The 20,324-nt window shown below is 41.2% G+C and overlaps 1 protein-coding gene across 6 annotated transcripts in view; it reads left to right on the top strand.

Annotated features, from left to right (window-relative positions):
- The window catches only part of LOC112618307 (schwannomin-interacting protein 1), a 614,431-nt gene that overhangs the window by 562,472 nt on the left and 31,635 nt on the right, over window positions 1-20,324 (top strand). The window contains exon 1 of one of the 6 annotated variants that reach the window (XM_025375249.1): window positions 7,642-8,161. The exons of the other annotated variants lie outside the window; for them this stretch is intronic. Coding sequence (XP_025231034.1) covers window positions 8,084-8,161 — 78 coding nt within the window. The 5' untranslated portion in view covers window positions 7,642-8,083. Of the gene's footprint in view, window positions 1-7,641; window positions 8,162-20,324 lie in introns of those variants that run through there. 6 annotated transcript variants of the gene reach the window in all.

Raw genomic sequence — 20,324 nt, 5'->3', positions numbered from 1 at the left:
GCAGGCTAATGCAGCTTTCAAGGCTCAAATGCCACCTCCTTCAGGAAACTTTTCCCACTTATTTCTCAGTCCAAATTTCTCCTTCTCAGTACATTTTGTTTTTACTTGTATTAGAACCCATTTACAACTATTTACATATAGGTCTGTCTCCTCCATTAGATGACAAGCGCCTTTTTTTTTTTTTTTTTTTTTTTTTTTTTTCGGAGTCTTGCCCATAAAGACTCCACGCCCAGCTAATTTTTTGTATTTTTAGTAGAAACCAGTTTTCACCATGTTGGCCAGGCTGGTCTCAAACTCCTGACCTCAGGTGATCTGCCCACCTCGGCCTCCCAAAGTCCTGACATCACAGGTGTGAGCCACCACGCCTGGCTGACAACAGGCTTCTTGAAGACAAGCGACCTTCTTTAAATTTTCACAAGTCTCTGCCTTGTACACAGAGTATGCGTTCAATAAATGTTTGTTGGATTGAATGGCACTTTATGCAATTGTTGCTGTTCTGAGTCCCTAGGATCAAGGTTTCCCATCGTAACCCCAGAGATAAGCTCAGATCCGTATATTGTAACAAGGAGTTGGTGAAGCTGACCTCAGAAGTCCATGTACCTGGCTTCTCAGCCTCTTGGCCAGTTGCCAGCACTTTAAACATTTCTTGTGCCAGAATGGGGGATGCAGTGCAAGGCACAAAATAAATGAATCACTGGGATGCATAGACATTCCAGCCTTCCCAGAGACAATGCATTAAGAAAATACCTCTATGCCTACTTATTCATCCAGAGAATTTTCCCAAGATGAACCTCATGGTCTATCCCCAAGTGCTTTGCAAATACTCATTTCCAAGCTGCCGTTCTTACTATAATGAGTTTTGCAAAGTTTTAATACATCCATCTGCCTTATAAAGGGATAATTTTACTACCGCATGGAATACCAAAGTTTTCTGTGGCCAAATGTTTCAGCCCAATTGAGGTATCATACCCAGCACGTAAAGTAAAAGACACCCTATGTTGCTCTTAAATGATAAAACTAGGGAGTATATCAGTTTAAGTAGTACATCAAGATATTCTCAAAATTCTTGTTGGAGAAAGTAGTAAACAGCCTTTTATGCCCAGATTCTAGTGGGTCATTTAATGGTTAACAAAGGAGAGCAAATATATTCTATCCCTATCGACACCAGGACAAGTGAGGACTAGTCTCTCAATCCCTTCTTCCTGTGACTGAGAAAACAAGGTATCAAATTTGAGTTCAAGATTCCACCCAATTTAAGCCTGGTTTCATCCACAGCAGGGAAAAAGATATTAGAATGGAAAAGGGAATTTCAAAGCATTTTAGTGCTCTATGTGATGGAGGCTTTTAAATATAAGTTCAATAAGACAATTTTCTGTTTTAGTCTATAGTTTTTTTATGGGGAATTTTTTTCCTATAGTTAACAGTGCTGAAGAGTACTTGGTCTTCATTGTTTTGCCTGTTTAAAGTATAATTATGTTCTGCCTTGTTGAGATATAGTTGTGTTTTTCCAAAGAGGTAGTAACCTTTGAAATCAATAAAATAATTTTGGCGATAAATTTATATGCATTCTTTTTTAGCTTAGATGACTGGAAATCTAATTTATATGCTTTACCACAAAAGGAGCACAATGATAAGAGCCCCACATGGAAGAAAAATATTAGCAGGGCTTCACTGTGGGCCTGATCTGAAATAGAAATTTAGTACAAGCACATCATTTCTATTTAAAGTAGCACGTGGGCCTCAAACTTCATGATTCAGACTTCGAGTGATTTTAAGAAGTACATATGTGAAACGTATTTTAATCCAAAGGTCTAGTATTTATTCTTGGAAAGGATGGTGGTGATGGGGGATGGGAAGGAAATGGGGCATCTCTGTGGAAAATATCACATTGCACTGATGTTTGCTTGAAAGTAGAGACTCCCTGTTCATGCACATACATACACACAAATATATAAAATATTGGGTAACTAATCGCAATTTTACATACAGAAGCCCAACATTAATAGAGCCATATCGCATTGGAGTCATATCCCATTATTTATTTATATTCTCTATACCAAGGGAAAGTTTGAAATATTGGACTTAGTATTCCCCTGTGCACTATTATATAGGAGCATCAGAAACTACCAAGCTTCCTGAAATAGAAAGTAATTTGACAAAACTGCTTGAATTCAGAAGAAAACAACCATCAGAGAGGCCTAAGTGACAATCAGTGTAGGAAAGCCATTAATGGGGAAAGAACACACAGATAAACATAATGAGGACATTATAATTGGTTCCACTTGGAAGCTGTACGACGGTCATCAGAGTGACCGTAGTTGAGTTTCTCGTGCTCAGTTTTAATTGAACAGGAAGATTTACAACTATGGCCCATGATCTTTTAGATGTGGGAAAACGTGTGACACTCTGTCTACTCCCAACACTGCCACATCCCCACCCCATACTTTTAATACCATTATTTAAATTTTTTAAAAATCTATACAGCAAAGTCCTTTAAATGGCCAGCATATTTTCATGGCTTTTCTAGCTGTCAGAATACTTTAATTGAAAAGCAAACCAAATTTAGATGAACTTTGCACAGAAGAAAAAAATTATTTGAAAAGAAGTTATAAATCTAGTACATGGAATATGGATGTTAAGGCCGAGGAGAAGGCAGTGGGAGATGAAGGGTTAATCAGAATGAAATCAAGTTTCCATGTATGAATAGGAAAATCTTTTGACAGTGCATAAGTGATCTCCCAGTAATGTGGTCAGTGTTCTCAGAGTCAATAATTTCCACCAGTGGCTGATAATGATCATTTAAAAGCATTAACTCACGTGAGCAATGTGACTTGCAATTCAGATCATGGCTCAACAGGAAACTGAAGCTCTTCATGCTAGTCCTTGAAATTCAGAGCAGGAGTGGGAAGAGGCTTTTTCAACCTCAGGGATTCTAAGTGACTGTGCGTAGGTTTTCTGAGGGAGAGCACTAGTAACTGGGCCCATCTTATGCCTGGACAGTTCATTCTAGAGAGGGTAGCAGCAGAAGAGGTACTAGAGACCATCCCCATAGAAAGATAGGAGTGGCTGTCTTCCCATTTGCAAGCTACTGTCAAACCATCAGGCATTACATTCAGCTCAAGTCTCTGCCAAGGTGGTGTTTGGTTTTGTGTTTTCCTTGCCTGTATTCATCTGGACCACATGGAAGTGAAATTAATTACAGTGTTGATCCCAAGCATGTGTCAAGGTCTTGCCACCCTGCCTGGAAATGTGGCTTGAAATAGAGGGATAATGGCTTATAATGATTTTTTTTTTTTTTTTTTTTTGCAAGTTCTAGAGCAACCCTTCTACACTTTAAGGTGTATTCAAAAATCCTAGGGATCTCTTTTTTTTTTAAATGCAATTTCTGATTCAGTGGTTCTGGAGTGGGACTGGAGGGCTTACATTTCTAGAAAGCTCCCAGTGCTGTTGATAATCTGGTTAGAGAACACACTTTGAGTAGCAAAACTCTAGAAAGTTTCACAGATCAGTGATGCCACACATAATAGGAAACTCTCAGATATTTTAGGCTGGCATAAGCTATCCTGAAAATGGTGGCACAGCTCGATCTGGAAAGGGTTTGGGCTGTGAGCCTATCTATGTGCTGAGCTTCTTTAGGGAGGGTGCACAGTGATGTCACCACCACTGAGAACTGCGCTCAACCTCTTGCATTCATGTTTCAGGAGCAGATGTTCTATCACTTGTCTCTGTATAGTGCTTGTTAGAGAATCATTTATGACAAAAAAGGAGCTAGCAGATAGAGGAGTGGAATGGTCTTTTAGTATTCTCAGTACTATTCCTTGTTGCTGTTGTTTCGTTGGGAAATTTCTATCTTGAATTTTGAGGTGCCTTTCTCCAAAAGATAATATATTATCAATGTATGTGTATATACATATGTATGTATATCATTACTATATTACTAGTACAAATATATTAATTTGTATGTATATATACATAATCATGAGAGTTCAGTTTTTCTCATTTTAATTATATATTTAAGCCCACTCTGTTAAAATTAAAGTAAAAAGATATTAGTAATTAGGCATATCATTTTATGTATCTTACTGAGTCTTGCAGCCTCTAAATTTTTATAATTTCATCCATGTTAGCTATCGATTGTAGGTTGCTAAGTGGACTAGGATATTAACCCAGATAAGAATGAATTCACGTAGCAGCTGAACCCCAAGTGGAGTGGACTGAGGTCTGGAAATCAGTACAGTCATGGAGCCAGGAGCAGAATACTGCTTTGCTGCTACTGTGAAAGCCATTTTTACGGTCTTTAGAGCTTTTCAAACTCTGGTCTGCAGAGTGAGTGGGGTCTGCAGGGTCCTAGGGCTTCCTTTCCACAGAGCTTTCCTGAGAGGCTGTGCTGGGGCTGGGATAATAGGAGAATAGAGCATCCAGGTGGGGCGTGGTAGCCCTCCTCATTCAATCAAAGCAGACCCTTTTTTCCTTTTGAACATATGTGAGTTCCACAGAAGATTTCAGTTGAAAAGCACTATTAATGTTTCCTACTGTGGACAGCATTTAGAGGAAACATTTTAAGCAGCGCGGTCATATTTCCTCTGTTCACATACTTAGTCAACAGCTCTTCATTGTGCGCTTATCGTGTGCAAGGCAGTGTTCTACATGCTATGGGGTAAACAAGATGAATAAACACAAATCCCTGTCCCCTTAGAAAAGAGCTTGAAACCACAGTGGCTGTTGGAAAGAAGCAACGGTGGCGCTAAAAGACACCAGGTAAACTGGAAAGGAAAATTCATCGTATAGCGTACTAGGTCCTGACATCAGTGAAGTAGCTTCCGTTTCATTTCTTGAGGCTTCATCAGGAAGAGATATGCGACAATACGTGCTGGGTGTTCCAGTTGTATGATTTGGAAAATGTTGATTCAGCTCTTGATATTGTTATACAGGGAACTGTATTAGTCCATTCTTACACTGCTATAAAGAAATACCTGGCCAGGCGTGGTGACTCACGCCTGTAATCGCAGCATTTTGGGAGGCCGAGGCGGGTAGATCACCTGAAGTCAGGAGTTCGAGACCAGCCTAGTCAACATGGTGAAGCCCCGTTTCTACTAAAAATACAAAAATTAGCTGGGTGTGGTGGTGGGCGCCTGTAATCTCAGCTACTTGAGAGGCGAAGTGGGAGAATCGCTTGAACCTGGGAGGCAGATGTTGCAGTGAGCCAAGATTGTGCCACTGCACTCCAGGCTGGAGATTCTATCTCAAAAAAAAAAAAAAAAGGAAATACCTGAGACTGGGTAATTTATAAATAAAAGAGGTTTAATTGGCTCATGGTTCTGCTGGCAGTACAGGAAGCATGGTGGGGGAGGCCTCAGGAAACTTACAATCACAGCAGAAGGTGAAGGGGAAGCAGGTACATCTTCACATGGCCAGAGCAGGAGGAAGGGAAGGAGGGGAGAGGTGCTACACACTTTTAAACAACCAGATCTCATGAGAACTCTTATCACCAGAGCAGCATTAGGGGGATGGTGCTAAACCATTAGAAACCACCCCCATGATCCAATCGCCTCCCACCAGGCCCTACCTCCAACATTGGTGATTACAATTGAACATGAGATTTTGGTGAGGACACAGATCCAAACCATATATCTGGAGCTCTGCTAGATTTGTCTGTGTTGAACTCTCATCTTTAAAAGCTACACTTGGATGGGCGTGGTGCTTCATACCTGTAATCTCAATACTTTGGGAGGCCGAGATAGGAGGATCACCTGAGCCCAGGAGCTCAAGACCAGCCTGGGCAACATAGTGAGATCCTGTCACTACAAAAAAAATTAAAAATTATCCATGCATAGTGGTGCACACCTATAGTCCCAGCTACTCAGAAAGCTGATGGGAGTATCACTTGACCCTGGGAGGTCAACGTGGCAATGAGCCATGATCATGCCACTGCACTCCAGCCTGGGCAACAGAGCAAGACCCTGTCTCAATAAATAAATAAATAAATAAAAGCTATACTTGATTATTTTATTGGGCACAATTATTTCTTACAGAGGCGACCAGTGTGGGATGGTCTGGCACACCCATTTAGAGTGTGAGCCGCAGAGGCAGAGAGCCCATGTTCATCTTCCTTAACCTCACTGAGCTCTTTCATCTTGCTGTAAAACACAACTGATAGTAATATCTACTCCAAAAGATTATTGAGAGGATTAAAGACATATGTAGGAGGCGCATATAAAGTGCCTGGCACATAGCAATGCCTCCCTCAATAAAGGGTAGCTATTGTTATGTTAATATATGCCAGGTAAGAAGATGCCTGCTTCCTTCATTTTAACTAACCTCCTTTGGCAGGATTTAACATATACAGGGTCCTTCAAACAAGAGCATACTTTAACCCCAAAGTCTTAGCCTTAGTGAATTCTGCTGTATTTTGAGTACCTGCACTGGGCACTGGGAGCAGCAGTCTGTGGCCAGCATTGCCACAGCCCCGGGAAGCATTCTGGGCTGCCTGCATGCAGACAGCGGGACCCCCATCTGAAGTGAGGGTCCTGGGGTTTGGAGGAGAGTAAGACAAGGGAGATCTTTTCCAGAGAAAACCCTGCCCAAATGCAGATGTGGTTCATGAGAGACAACTTGTTACTGTAACATCTGACAAACATGCAATTAATTCTTTTCGGAACTGAGGTGGGGCAATGAGAATGGAGTAAAGGGAAGATTTCACTTTGGCTCCTGGCTACAGAGAGAAGTATTTCCTTTATAGAAGTAGGGCTATTATAAACTACCTTGAGACACATTTATGCCACAAGTCTTCTACAAATTGAATTTAAAAAAATGTGGAGAGAAATAAGTAGACACTGAAGGTGAGCATGTCAGCAGAGGTTCAGATGCCAAAAGGTTATCTTGAATGGCCTTTTTGCTTTTAGAACTCTGTTCTTAACAGTGTTGTGGTTGCACAAGAATCTATATTGGAAAATTTATTGACTGATATACTTGCTGCTTTCTATCTAAGCTTGTCACAGTGTAAGATGGTGTTGCTAAATGAAGGCTTGCCCTTTGAATTCTTTTCTGACCTATTTCTCCTGCAAACAGTAGCTTTATTTTTTGGAAATAAATAGTGGGCATAATTTGCAGTTTATGACAGTAGTAAGCTGATCCTGATGAGCGTGTGTTTGTGTGTGCACTTCTGCTTGTCTGCGTCTTGCACCAAAACATCCTCCAGCTGTGGGCCTTTTCCCTCTCTTTAGTAAAGCCTGTAAACAAAACCAGAAGCCATGGGAAAAGTGTAAAGAGAGCAGCAGAAAAGAACGTTTGCTTTGTGAAAAAGCCCGCCACTGGTTGAATTTTAAAGAAAAGTTGATGGATCTTTTTCTGTTGCCTATATTAATAGAACAAAGCACTGCTCCTGGGCAGAAAGGGCCTCCTCTGTGTTGGAAGTGAGTTTCAGTCTCGTCCTGGAGATCCTACCAGATGAGACTTTTACACGTGATTTTAAGAAATGATCAGTTTAGGGGGAAAAAAGCAAACATCTGTGTTACAGGTCAGCCTTTAAATTATACTGTTTTCATTTTGTCGTGGGATACCCAGCTTTTAACTCAGTAGTGAAGTCGGCTGGGCTGGAAGTTTTCACATCTATTTTTATCCCACACAATCTACCCCTGGTTCAGATTGCTAGTTTCCTCACAGAGCTCCAGTCCACACTCGGCCCTGAACAGGGGAGTTGAATCAGCGGGGCTGAAGCTGAGTGCCTCTCTTTTCCTTTCTTGGGAACAGGAAAGGTGCTGTGGAGAGGAATTGGGGCGGGATCATTCAGGGGAAGGTGACAGCAGATGGTTGGAAGGCCGGAGTCAGCAAGCCAAGTGTCAGGGGCAGAGTGAGCCTCAGAGAACAGCAGCTGCCCGGTGCCAGAGCAAGGAAAGGCCGGGGAGCTGGGCGGGGTGGTGTCTCTGGGGCAGAGCAGGGCAAGAACACACACGGCTGGGCACAGCCTCTTAGCCAGCTCTCCATGTCAGCATGAGCAGTAACCAGGGAACTGGGCAATTGGCATATCAGCCTATCAGAATTCATGGGAGGTTATTTCTTAAGTGAAATTCTAAAGAGTTAAAGGATGAATTTGGACAGTGATGGAATGGATGACATCATCAGTCAAGAATCCTCATTGGATATGGAGGGGAATTATAAAAAGGTAAGGGGGGAGAGCTCTTTTGTTTATAAACAATTGGACCATTTTTCTAACTGGAAGAAAGATCACCCTTGAGGAGTGGCCAAATTCCACATTCAGTGGCTATTGCCATAATATAGTCAGGAAAAACTAAATGCACAGAATCAAATGCATTAAACTAGGAAAGTTCTTTCTGCTTTTCCCAGCTTATATTCATTAATATGTTACAGCAGTAACTAAAACACACATGTTGTTATTCTGAAGTTGAAAAAATTCTATTATGCATTTAACTGCTAGGCAGGCTGTTTATGTGAAGGAATTTTTAAAAAATTACTGACGTATTTACGGTTCTCTGACAAAAAATAATTACTAGAATGTTTAACCTATTTTTCCAATTTTTTGTTTGATTTTATTGACAATGAAAACTATCAAGTTTCAGTTAACATGTTTGGGGTTTTTAGAAGTTGATACAGTATCTGTTCATCTTTTGCCTGCCTTTTTTTTGAAAGTCAGTAAATATATTTTAAGAATGTTTTATATGGTAATGTTCTGGTAATCACAGGCCCGAGTAAAAATAGCTTTAGTTATATGGGTGAGGTCATGAAATTAAACTACAAGTATGTGCTTATCTGTCCACAGAAGCCTAAAACACACACTATGTCCTTCCCTCTTCATTATTTGCCATAAGTCAAGTGTAGTTCACAACATGGCATAACGTGAAGAATAAAAGCTCTTGCATCATGGGCCTGAAAATGAAGACCCCTTTACCTCAGAGGCAAATATCAGTTAATGATAGAACAGTAAAACTTGCTACTTGATTTTTAATTTGATCAAATACATCACTAACTTTTTTCCCTGGAGCGAGATATAGAAAGAAGCTTCTGTCATGATAGAGCCTTACATATAGTAATGTAAAATATAGTAGTTTATATCTTATATACATACGTGTGTGTGTGTGTGAGTGTGGGGACTGTTTTAAGTATATTCTGTACTTCCTAGAGCAGTTCACAACAGCTTATGTTCTTTCTCCAGAAGCTGAAACTTAAATATGTAAAAGAGGTTTCAGTGACCTGCCATGTTGCCCTTTGTGTTTTTCATCCCTTGTGATCCCCAAGACAGGAATGAGAACCCAAGGTGATAGTTCGCTGAGTCTTATAACCGTAACGCTTCTCAGCTGTCTGCTTCTACCGGAAGTGGTGTGCAAAAGATGCTTGGGACACTCTGCCGTAAGAGTCAGATTGCTTATCCAACTCTGCAGAACAAGTGTAGCTATATCATACTTCTGCTGTTTTCAGTGTCAAAGAACTGGTCATGGTTTCCTCTGTCAAACTATTTCTCGAATAGAAAAGTATAGGTCAGTTTGCACTTAGGAAAAATGAAAGACATACCATTATTAATGCATTAACAATGAAGTCATCACCGCTGTAGTTTTCTTCTACTTAGAAACAGAGAGAGAACCCAGATGCCTGGAATAAGTGAGCAATGATACACCAGCAACCTGAGACAGGGCTGACTAAAGCTACAGACATGTAAGGCTCAAGGAGCTTTAAAACATCAACAACAACAAAACAGAATTGCACTGTGTAACCCATTATCTAACAAAGGCAGTAGAATGCCGCATATGATTTCAGTATCTGATAGGTTAGTACAAAAAAACTGCGAGATAAACCTTCTAGATGTGTGGAGTGCTCAGAGATCAGTTCATTGTGTTCCAGACCTTAAACATTGTTCTTTTCTCATTCCAGCCTTTTAAATACCTTTCTCAGGCAAAGTGCTTTCAAATTTTTATATGTATTGTGATTATTATGAAGACTTCATTATAATTATCCTTCTTTAAACCCACTCTTTATAATTTTACTATGAGCTTCTAGTGAAACAGGGCAACATATGCTTTTTTAAAAATATGAGGAATAAGAAAATAGTTACCTAGTATAAAAATGACTTTCCCTATTAGAATCTTCCTTTTCTAATTATTTTCTCTAATGTTTTTGCTGTTTTGTTGGCTAAGTAGAAAATTAAATTAGATGCCATAAAGTGGGGCTCTGCAGGCTTTTTTGACCTTGCATTTATCAGTAAGATGGTTTTGAGTCCATGCCTGTAATATACATATATTTTATTCAGAAATAACACCGACTACTATAAAATATAATATGTATATATAAAAGATATACATATGAATAGACATTTTAAAGAATAAAATGTTTAAAATATAAATATAAGTAAAAGTTGTAATTTTTTTAATATTGTATGGTACTTTCACCCCATTTTGAGGTCAGTTGTCAAAAACAATTAAAAATTTGATACACCCCTGCTTAGGTACCATAGAATTCCCTGAACTAGACGCACTAATAAATACCACATGTGTATAGGGATTCTTTTACAGAGTTGTTTTGAAGTCAGACAAACAGCCTTCAAGGGGAAAGGTCACTTTCTGATGACTAAAATTAGATTCCACCAAAGCAAAGGAAGAAAAAGATTATGCGTCTGTTCCTTTTCCGTGGGGAAGGTTTTGATTGTAAGAAAAATGTTTCATTAAGGACCTCTGGTTTATTCAGTAGTAATAGTAAAACTGCACTCAACAGAAAACAGATCTTAGTGTTTAAGAAGAAAAGTGCAGACCTTAGCAGAATCCGAGGTGTATGCGTTCAGCCCATTATTTCCCTGCCCTGCTGTGAGCAACTTCTGATCCCCTGATAAAGAACCACAGAGCTGATTGTCTTCAGGACCAACATGGTACGCAGCATCTAAGTCAGTGTCCTCATCCATTCCACCATCACTTACCAAGAGCCCTCTCATATTCCTGGCACTGTGCGTGGCACTAGGATCACCAAAGGGGGACTGAGCTTTCCCTCCAGGAGCTGACAGCCCCAATGTGGGAGGCATTAAAGGAGCAAACCACATGGAACTGATGCTGCCTGGAGTGTCCAGATAGCTGATGTGGACTTCTAAAGTGTGCAGCCATTTAGATCTTTTCCTGCCCCAGGAATGTGTACCTTAAACACGAGAGTTGTTCATATGTACATTCTTGGGGCAGGGAAAGATCTTAATGACACTAATGGAGAGAGAGAAAAGGAAATCGGGAAAATTTAATGTAGAATATGGCAGAAGACTGGCTCCAACTTTGTCCCAGAGCAGAGAAAATGCAGGGAAGCTGGTATTGCCTTCTGTTCCTAGGCCACTATGCACAGAATCAGGGAGCTGACAGCAGGGCGGTGAGTGGGCCCAGGGCCGGGCCAGCCGCTCGCTTCGCTTTGTTCCTCAGGGGTGCCGTCTCGAGTGTTGTGCATCCAATTATGGTGAAAGATTAGGGAGGACCCTGTGAAAAAATTAAAAGGCTGGAAGGAACAATATTTAAAGTGAAGCCACAGCTGCGCCTCATGTTTTTTTTAAAAGGTGAATGGAAATGACTGCTTGAGATAAACTGCAATAAACAGGAACACAGAATGCCAGCTGCCATTCCAGACAAGCGCTCTGCCCTCCCCACACAATTACTGAGGAAAAGCAGCCGTCGACCTCCATTAACCCTCACGTTTTCTTGCCTGCGAGGGCTGAATACGCTTGAAGAACCATGTTAAGTTACCGAAGGCTGGGACCTAGCCCCACCTCAGCCACCTGGGAAAAATCTCTTCCGCTTTGTGGGCCAGGGTCTCCTTTTCTTAAAAGGAAAGAATTAGCCTGATCGGTCTTAGATGTTATAAATGTAAAGCTCCCTGGCTCGTGGTTCAGGTTTCTTATCATATCACCCTGTTGGCACAGCTCGGTTAGCCAGCCTGGTCAGGGAGTGGGTTGTTTCAGGTAACTAGAATTTCCAGTGAAATGCAAGTGTGTTAAATGTATTCTTGTTGTCACACATGCGCACAAACGTGAACACACATATGCATACACACGCCCCTTTCCATGTCATGGTCGTCTTCTGCAGCACTCTCTACTTTGTCTCTTTCCCTTCTCCTCGCTAGTTTCCTTAGGCTTCCAGTTCTCCTCATTTTCGTGTATGTGTATGGCTTTTTAAAAAATTGAGATATGATTCACACACATAAAAGCCACCATTTTAAAGTGTACACTTTGACGGTTTTTAGTATATTCATAAGGCTGTGCACACCATCGTCTAATTCCAGAATTTTTCGTCACCCCACAAAGAAACCCTGTACCCATCAGGAGTCACTCCCAAATCCTTTCTTCTCTCAGCCTCTGACAATCACTAATTCACTTTATGTATTTGTAAATGGACCTGTTCCAGATATTTCAGGCTCCTTTTCTCTCCCTTTCTTCATTCTTCTCACTACCTTCCCCACCCCTTCCTTTTAATAGTAATAACAGCTACTACTTTATAAATTTTCTCTCTGTGCCAGGCACAGCGCCAAGCACTTTCTATATAGTATTTCATTTAATTATTAAAATAACCTAAAAATAGGTATTATTTCTTTTTGCAGAAGAAGAAACTGAGGCTCAAAGAGTCTCAGTAACTCGTAGTCATGTCAGAGTCAACATGTTAAGCAGAGTCTTCGTGACTCTAAATCCTCCTTCCCACCTTCTTTCTGGCCATGAGTCTGTGTCTACCTCCCCTGGATCCTAGGTCCATTCTGACACAGAAGGTTGAGGACACCAGCTTCCTGGCTGCTGATTAAGGCTTGGCTGTTTCATAACCATGCAGTAAGTGTTTGGGACTGTTGTGTTCCTGACAGTGATACTGAATGACTGTGATGGGTTTCCAGGCTTCTAAAATGGCATCTGTTAAAAATAGGTTTGCCAGATAACACTGTCTTGGGCTAAAAAGTATTCTCTGGTAGGCAATCATGTGAGAAGTAGAATGAGCTCAGGTTCATTCCCAGCAGTTTGTGTTTTGGATATGGTGCTCGCAGGGGAGGAAAATCATTCAGTTTTCCACCATATCCCTTGAGGAGTTAAGGTTGAAACACCTTCTCTACAATAGCCATCTTTGTAGACTGCACCTTAGACTCCTTTACTTTCAGCAAGGTTCCCATTCTAAGTGGCTACTGAACTTTACCGTAGGTGTTGGTTAAATACCTTTGCTTACCTTCACAATCAAAATATTCAAGTGCTATGGACTCTTGTGCAGTGGCACTTCTATCTGCCTGCTTCTGTGTATGTCGCTTCCCTATAGCATAAGAAGGAATGCAGTCAACACTAGGCAAAACCATCCTCACAGTTAGACTAATTGTAAATAAATATCTGCATTCTCTGGACTGGCATCCCAGTTCTTTTGATGTCAGCCAATACTCAAGTAAAATAGGTGTCAGAAGACGCAGGGCCCCAGAGTCCTTCCCCTTGGGTCCCCATCCTGGGCTTTAGATATCCGAGGCCAGCTCTCTCACGGGTACAGGTCCTGAGCAGTTTACACCCAAAAGCCTTAACGTTGCCCAGCAGCCCAGGCTATCACTTATTTAAGGAAATGTGTTCAGGCAGGTTGGTACGAGGATGCAAAGATAAGAAATTTCAACACCTTTTCGGGAAACCTGTATTTGGCAGCTCATCTTGACCTTTCTGGATGTTTAGTGTAAGTGACTGAAATGGAAAATGTCAGAAACACACAATGAAAAGAAAGTGTCCTGACTTACTATCCGTTCAGTGATGCAATTGAAAGATACTATTTTTTAACTTATATTTCCACTACCAATTAAAAAGCACTACCCAGGGGATAAAATAAGATTCAAGAATGTAAAATAACCTGCATGGTGCAAGCATTTATGCACTTGACATTCAACAGCATACAATTTCTTTTCTTGTGGAATGCTGTTTTTATATTCTGGTCTAGTGACAAATTCATGATTTGTCTCAGTGAGAAAATAATTAGAAAGTACTGTCAGTGTATTTTGGTTTTCTTTTGGCCTTTTTGTTTCAAAGAAAATTAATAACATTTACATAACAAACAACTTCTATACTTCTGGTTCATAATGTTTAAGAGCTTCAGACTCCTCACACTGTAATGCTGCCTATAAATGTTAGAATAAAGCTGTCTTTCAAGCTGGGGAAAGAAAGAAGAGCGACTACCACTTTCCTAAAGGAAGAGAGAGCCTCAGAATCCCAGTTACGTTCCCTGGCGGATGCTGCTAATGGTGATGATGCCAGATATCACTAGGCAATAGATTGCACTGAAGCAAGGGGATCATTAATTGCTTCAAAACAAGCATCCTGGTAAGGCCTTGGCAGAGGCCAGGCTGCTACAAATGAAATCCACCTGGCTCCAGAGTCTGGCCATGCCACATGGAACAGATGTATGCTCAATTACAGAAGAACCAACCCTGTGTTTCATCTAGCTACTTGATCTGCTCAATTTGTTTAAAGCTGTGGTTCTCAAAGTGCCTATGCTAGCATCATCAGCAGCATCTGGGAACTTGTTAGAAATGCACATTCTCACCTCCACCCCAGACTTTCTTGAAAAAGAAAAATAGACTGTGTATTTACAAGCCCTCCAGGTAATCCTCTTGCACAGTCAATCAAGTTTGAGAGCTATTGGCTTAAAGAAATGTGTGACAGGCCGGGCGCGGTGGTTCAAGCCTGTAATCCCAGCACTTTGGGAGGCCGAGACGGGCGGATCACGAGGTCAGGAGATCGAGACCATCCTGGCTAACACGGTGAAACCCCATCTCTACTAAAAATTACAAAAAACTAGCCGGGCGAGGTGGCGGGTGCCTGTAGTCCCAGCTACTCGGGAGGCTGAGGCAGGAGAATGGCATGAACCCGGGAGGCGGAGCTTGCAGTGAGCTGAGATCCGGCCACTGCACTCCAGCCTGGGTGACAGAGCAAGACTCCGTCTCAAAAAAAAAAAAAAAAGAAATGTGTGACAGAGAGGGTGGGGGTGTGTGTGTGTGTGTGTGTGTGTGTGTGTCTGTGCATGTGCACATGCATGCTCCTCCCTGGTCTCCACTTGGCCAACCAGTGTCCCAGCAACCCCTGGCATCCTGAGTTCCTTTCTGGGCCATGGGGGACCAGTGTATTCATCAGCTTCTGGGATGATGCAGCCCATAATCCTTAGGAAGTTTTTTGTCAATGGCAAAAAACTTTTTACCTTTTTACCATTGGTGGCAAGTATTTACTTCATTGCTTTAACAAGCACTTCCTGAGGCCTGCAGGTAACACCAGTGTAGAAGACAGAGAAAGAGCAGTCAAGGCCTGTGAGGCCTCTTAACCTTAGAGAAGATCTGCAAAACTTCTAACCTTTTGCAATTCCTGGGGCTTATTAGAAACGCAGAGTCTCCGGCCGTGTCTCTGATTTAGAACATGCATCTTAGCAAGATCTTGAGGTGACTCATAAGTACCCTGAAGCCTGAGAAGCATTGCACCAGGTAACAACTTAGCAGTGTGAAAAAGAGGATGCTAGACGTGGTATCTGTAGGGGTTATTAGTGAATTAGTACTGAGACAATGAGCATTATAAAACAAGTACATCCAATAATTTTTAAAAGTCTATTTCAGTTCCCGTGGCAAAGAGTGAAAAGTGAGAAACAAATGCATCTGGGAGGACGGGAAGCTCAATGCGGGGAAGAGCAGAAAGACAGAAAATTGGGGGAAACACTTTTCTTTCTCCCACTCCTCCTTCCCACAACTGAATCTTGTCCAGGCCTCCAACTGTTCCTGCTTCAAATCTTACATCTGCTTTTATTCCCACCTCTGTGCCTTTCTCATCTACTGGATCCCCTGATTCCCTAGGCCAGGTTTCCTTAAATCCATTCATCCTCAGGGGAGTTTGAGGAGCCCTTTCCTCTTGGTCTGACAGGCCCTTTCCGCCTCTGTGGGTTTTATCATCTGTGCAGGACTCAGAAGGAAGCAGCTGCTTGTTGTGTCCTAAGCACCAGATGGCTTTAGGTTCAGGTTTAGGCTGTTATTTCCTGAAGTGTGTTCCTGAGAGCCCTAGAGCCCACCCCTCCCCCCACCCCCGCCGATTTTCCCACAAAAAATACAGTTTGTCAATTAAATAGATTTTGAAAATGCAGAAAACACCCAATTTTCCACTTGTAAATTTACGTGCAGATTAGCATGCTGAAGGCTTCTTGCTTCAGAGACACCACAATGCTGCTAGTAAGGTGGGCTGGGCCAGAGGCAGGAAGGCAGAACCTGGGGAGGGGATGCAGGAATGATCTTGGTGTGTAAGGGATGGGGCCATGCCATATGCCGAAAAAAAAGTATGGAAAGGTCCTGGGGACATATTAGATTTGAAGAGAGATGATACCTACGCATGCGGAACATTTTTGCTTTTTATTTCATTACTGAATGCCCGTCTTTGTTCTTGTCCAGATTGGGGAATTGCAGTAGAACAGAGCACATCAGGAAAGGCTGAGCGTTGGTGTTCAGAGTCTACAAGCGCTCAGTGATCTGTGTTCTAAGATCATGGTGGCTTGCATGGCGTCATTGAAAGTCATTGTGAGCCTTATCTGCTCAGGCACAGCGGGTGGCAGTAGGGAATTTAGCGACAGATGAGGACAAAAACTTCCTGGGGCTGAATAGCGGTGAGTTTCTAATCATATTTTTGCTTTCATCTGGGGCTTGAATAGCTTTTCTGCCTGATAGTGATGAGCCCTATTCCTCAGTTGCCCTTTGCTTTTGCTAGCAATGCCAATTTTAGATGTCGTACTTTTGTTTTATGAGGGTATTTCCCAAGGCTGTTTTAGGAGTGGACAAGGCTCTGCTTGTCATAAGTGCAACCTGACAGTGGTGTTTTGAGTCAGCCTCTTCCTTTTCCTGTACCCTTGGCTGTTTCTCACCCTGGAGCGTCTTGGGCTTGGCTGGATTGAGGGGGCTGGTGGAAGACGTATTTGCCTTGCAGGTATAATTCCTCAGAGAATAAACCGTCTTTGAAACCACACACACATATATTTTACACATGTGGGCAACTGAAAGAAAATTAGGTTCTCATTGTTACATTTTAACATTGAGCAGTGATGGTAAGGAGAGTGGTCCTGATGAGAAGATATTTGTATTGTGGATATCTGTGGTTATGATTTAGCCTGTGGTATGTATGCTTTGCCAGTGTTTTCTCTTTTTGTGAGAAAACGTCACATCCATCTCAGGGAAGAAGTAGACCCATAACTCTTTGTGCCACATTTTATCCCCTACATGGTACCTACCATTATTATTAGTCTGAACACCTTACTCTTTCATGTGGAAAAGTGATGTGAAAAAGCAGGAAGATCTGGGATTAGAAAGCATGGACTTGGATCCTACTGCTCCTGCCTAACAGTATGGTAACCTTTCATCTCCCGCAGTTTCCTCATATTCAAAGCAGAAATTGGAGTATGAACCATAATGCTACCGTCTATCACAGATTTACATTACCACAGGTCGGGTACAGCTGCTAAGTAATTTACCTAAGTTTTCTCATTTAATCTTCCAGCATCTAGTGAGATCCTTTGCCTCTGGACTGGGAAGAGTTTTCCAAGCGCAAAAGCCACTGACAGCATGACAGAGGAAGCAAGCTATTGACTTAACTACATAACATTTACGGTTGAAACTCAAAAGGACAAATACTCTACTATAAAATGTTTAAAATTCTCAGACCTTAGTAGAAAAATAAGCAAAGCTAGGAATAAGTAATTCAGAGAAAAGAAAGTACAGTCACTAAAACATTTAAATATTTACTCTAACTAGTAATCAAAGAAATTAAAATTTAAAAACATTACTTTTTGCCTATCAAATTTTTTAAAACCTTTTTTTTTAAGTGAAAATTTCAGTGTTAGCCAGGATGTAGTGAAAGCTGCACCCTCTTACATTGCTGGCGGGCGTGTGGATTGGAACAGCTTTTTTTGAGAGCAATGTGACAAAATGTGTCAAGAGCCTCAACAAATGTTCACACTCAGCTGATCTGCTAATTCCACTTCCAGGAACTAATCCTGAGGAAATAATCAGACATGTGGGCAGGCATTTATGTAAAGAGGCTAATTTCTGGCCAGGCACGGTGGCTTACGCTTGTAATCCCAGCACTTTGGGAGGCTGAGGCAGGCGGATCATCAGGTCAAGAGACTGAGACCATCCTGGCCGACATGGTGAAACCCCGTCTCTACTAAAAATACAAAAATTAGCTGAGCATAGTGACGCGAGCCTGTAGTCCCAGCTGCTTGGGAGGCTGAGGCAGGAGAATTGCTTGAACCTGGGAGGTGAAGGTTGCAGTGAGCCAAAATGGCGCCACTGCACTCCAGCCTGGCAACAGAGCGAGACTGCATCTCACCAAAAAAAAAAAAAAGAGGCTAACTTCCATGTTATTTTTAATTTAACACAACCCAAATGGCTAACCATAGAGGGTAACTCCATAGGATGGAATGATATGCAACCATTAAAGATTGTATTTTTATTCCTTTCTGGCTTTTCTGGAGGAAAAATTTTTTAAAGATTTTAAAATTATGTTTTTAAAGAATTTGAAGTGATACAAGGGCAATTCTGAAAATATAATAAACAATATGATCTCAACTTTATAAAAAGGAAAATAATACACACATATGATAAAAACTAGGAGGAAATATACTAAAATGTTAGCAATCATCTCTCTCTAAGTGGTGGGATTATGGGTGATGTTTATATTCTTTATGCTTTTCTTGATTTGTTCAGTGGTATCCAGCGACAGAAAGAGAAGGAGAGAGGGGGAAAGAGTGTATTATACAACAGTCCTCTTTAAACTGTTAATGAAGTATTCAGGTGTAAAGAACTGCAATTAATGTAAATGGAAATATTTGTAAGGCCTCTCCCAATATCTGTAGCTCTAGTTTATCAAGAAAGATAGACATGGAATCAAGGGTATCTTCACACATTCATACCCTGGGATAAGTGTTTTCTTTAAAGCCTGTTTTAGACCCTAGGCTAATGTCGGGCCAGCGTGTGTTGAACATTAATCCTTAATATTCATGTTGCTATCTACTGATTTTATATTTGGATATTCAGCTATACTCAACAGTCTTCTGCCTGTTGAAGACTTTGGTGAGAATCTCTTTTGTCTGTGATATGGATTGAGAAATAGGTTCACTGACTGTACAAAATCTGCCTGGCAGATACGGGGATTTAAAATGAACTTGTTTTAAATAAAGGTGTCAAGTGATGTGATTCTGTTTTGGCTGGACCATCCCAAGTGCCAGCCTTGCATATTCGGAAAGGTGGTTTGCCCTAATTAAGGTTCCAAGCAGTACAGTTGCAAGTGGTTTGTGAAATAAAAGGCATTCTTGCTTCCCTCTGTAACCTTATGGTTGCTTTCTTAAGGCTCGGTTTTATGCTAGCCCAGCAAAAAATAAGAACTATGAAAGCAGTCTTTCACATCTGTAAAAAAAAAAAAAAAAATCTGTATAAAAGTAGTCTTTCACTTTATGACTGTACTACAAACACACACACACACACACACACACACACACACACATGCTAGCTCCTAGTATGATGCAGTTTCATTGATACACGCTAAAATGGGGTGCTATATATATAGACAGAGATAATCGCTAAGTGTGTACAGTTGAAAGAATGCTTATGGTGTCCAAGGATTAAAAAGTGTGAGAGAAAAGGAGAGTAGAGATGAGGTTTCTTCGAACTAGTTCTCAAACCTATTGAAATTAAATATCTGGCACTAGAGCCTGGGGCATTCTAATGCAGCCTGTAGAAGCTGGATCTTTGGAACCACTGTCTTAGCTGTACTTTGCTGTCATGTATTTTATTCTGTGCTGTCTAGTACAATATCCACTAACCATCTGTGATGGTTGAGCTCTTGAAATGAGGTAGTGTGCCTGAGGAGCTGAATTTTTAATATTAATTAATTAATTCTTAAGTTGAAATGCAAATAGCCACATGAGACTAATAACTACCATATTAGACAGAGCAGCCTTAACCTATTGTATACTGTCCTTCACTTGGGAATGAAGTTATTTTCAGTGCGCCCTTCCAACAGGCTGTGCGTTTTGTCATTGTGACACAGTGATGCTCCAGAACCTCCTTCTGGGAGAATGAAGGCATCACCAAGCCTTTAGTAGCCACACCCAGTCACATGACCTGCATTTTGTAATATAATTTGCTCAGTGTGGTCTTCAAGCCCTCGCTCAGTGCATGAAATGTTACTTCTCAAAGCCTTTGTCATCTCACAAAACTAAAATTTCATCCTCAGCCCAGGATTTTTGACTCATGTTGTTTGTTTTTTTGTAGTAGTTTCATTTTTAACCAAGGAAATCATTTTTAATCTTCTCCCCTGTTGTTTAAAGGGTTTAAAA

This window comes from Theropithecus gelada, chromosome 2 (genome assembly GCF_003255815.1).
Source record: "Theropithecus gelada isolate Dixy chromosome 2, Tgel_1.0, whole genome shotgun sequence".
Classification (NCBI taxonomy): Eukaryota; Metazoa; Chordata; class Mammalia; order Primates; family Cercopithecidae; genus Theropithecus; species Theropithecus gelada.
Note: the sequence above shows the minus strand (reverse complement) of the source record. Positions and strands in the feature narration are given on the sequence as shown.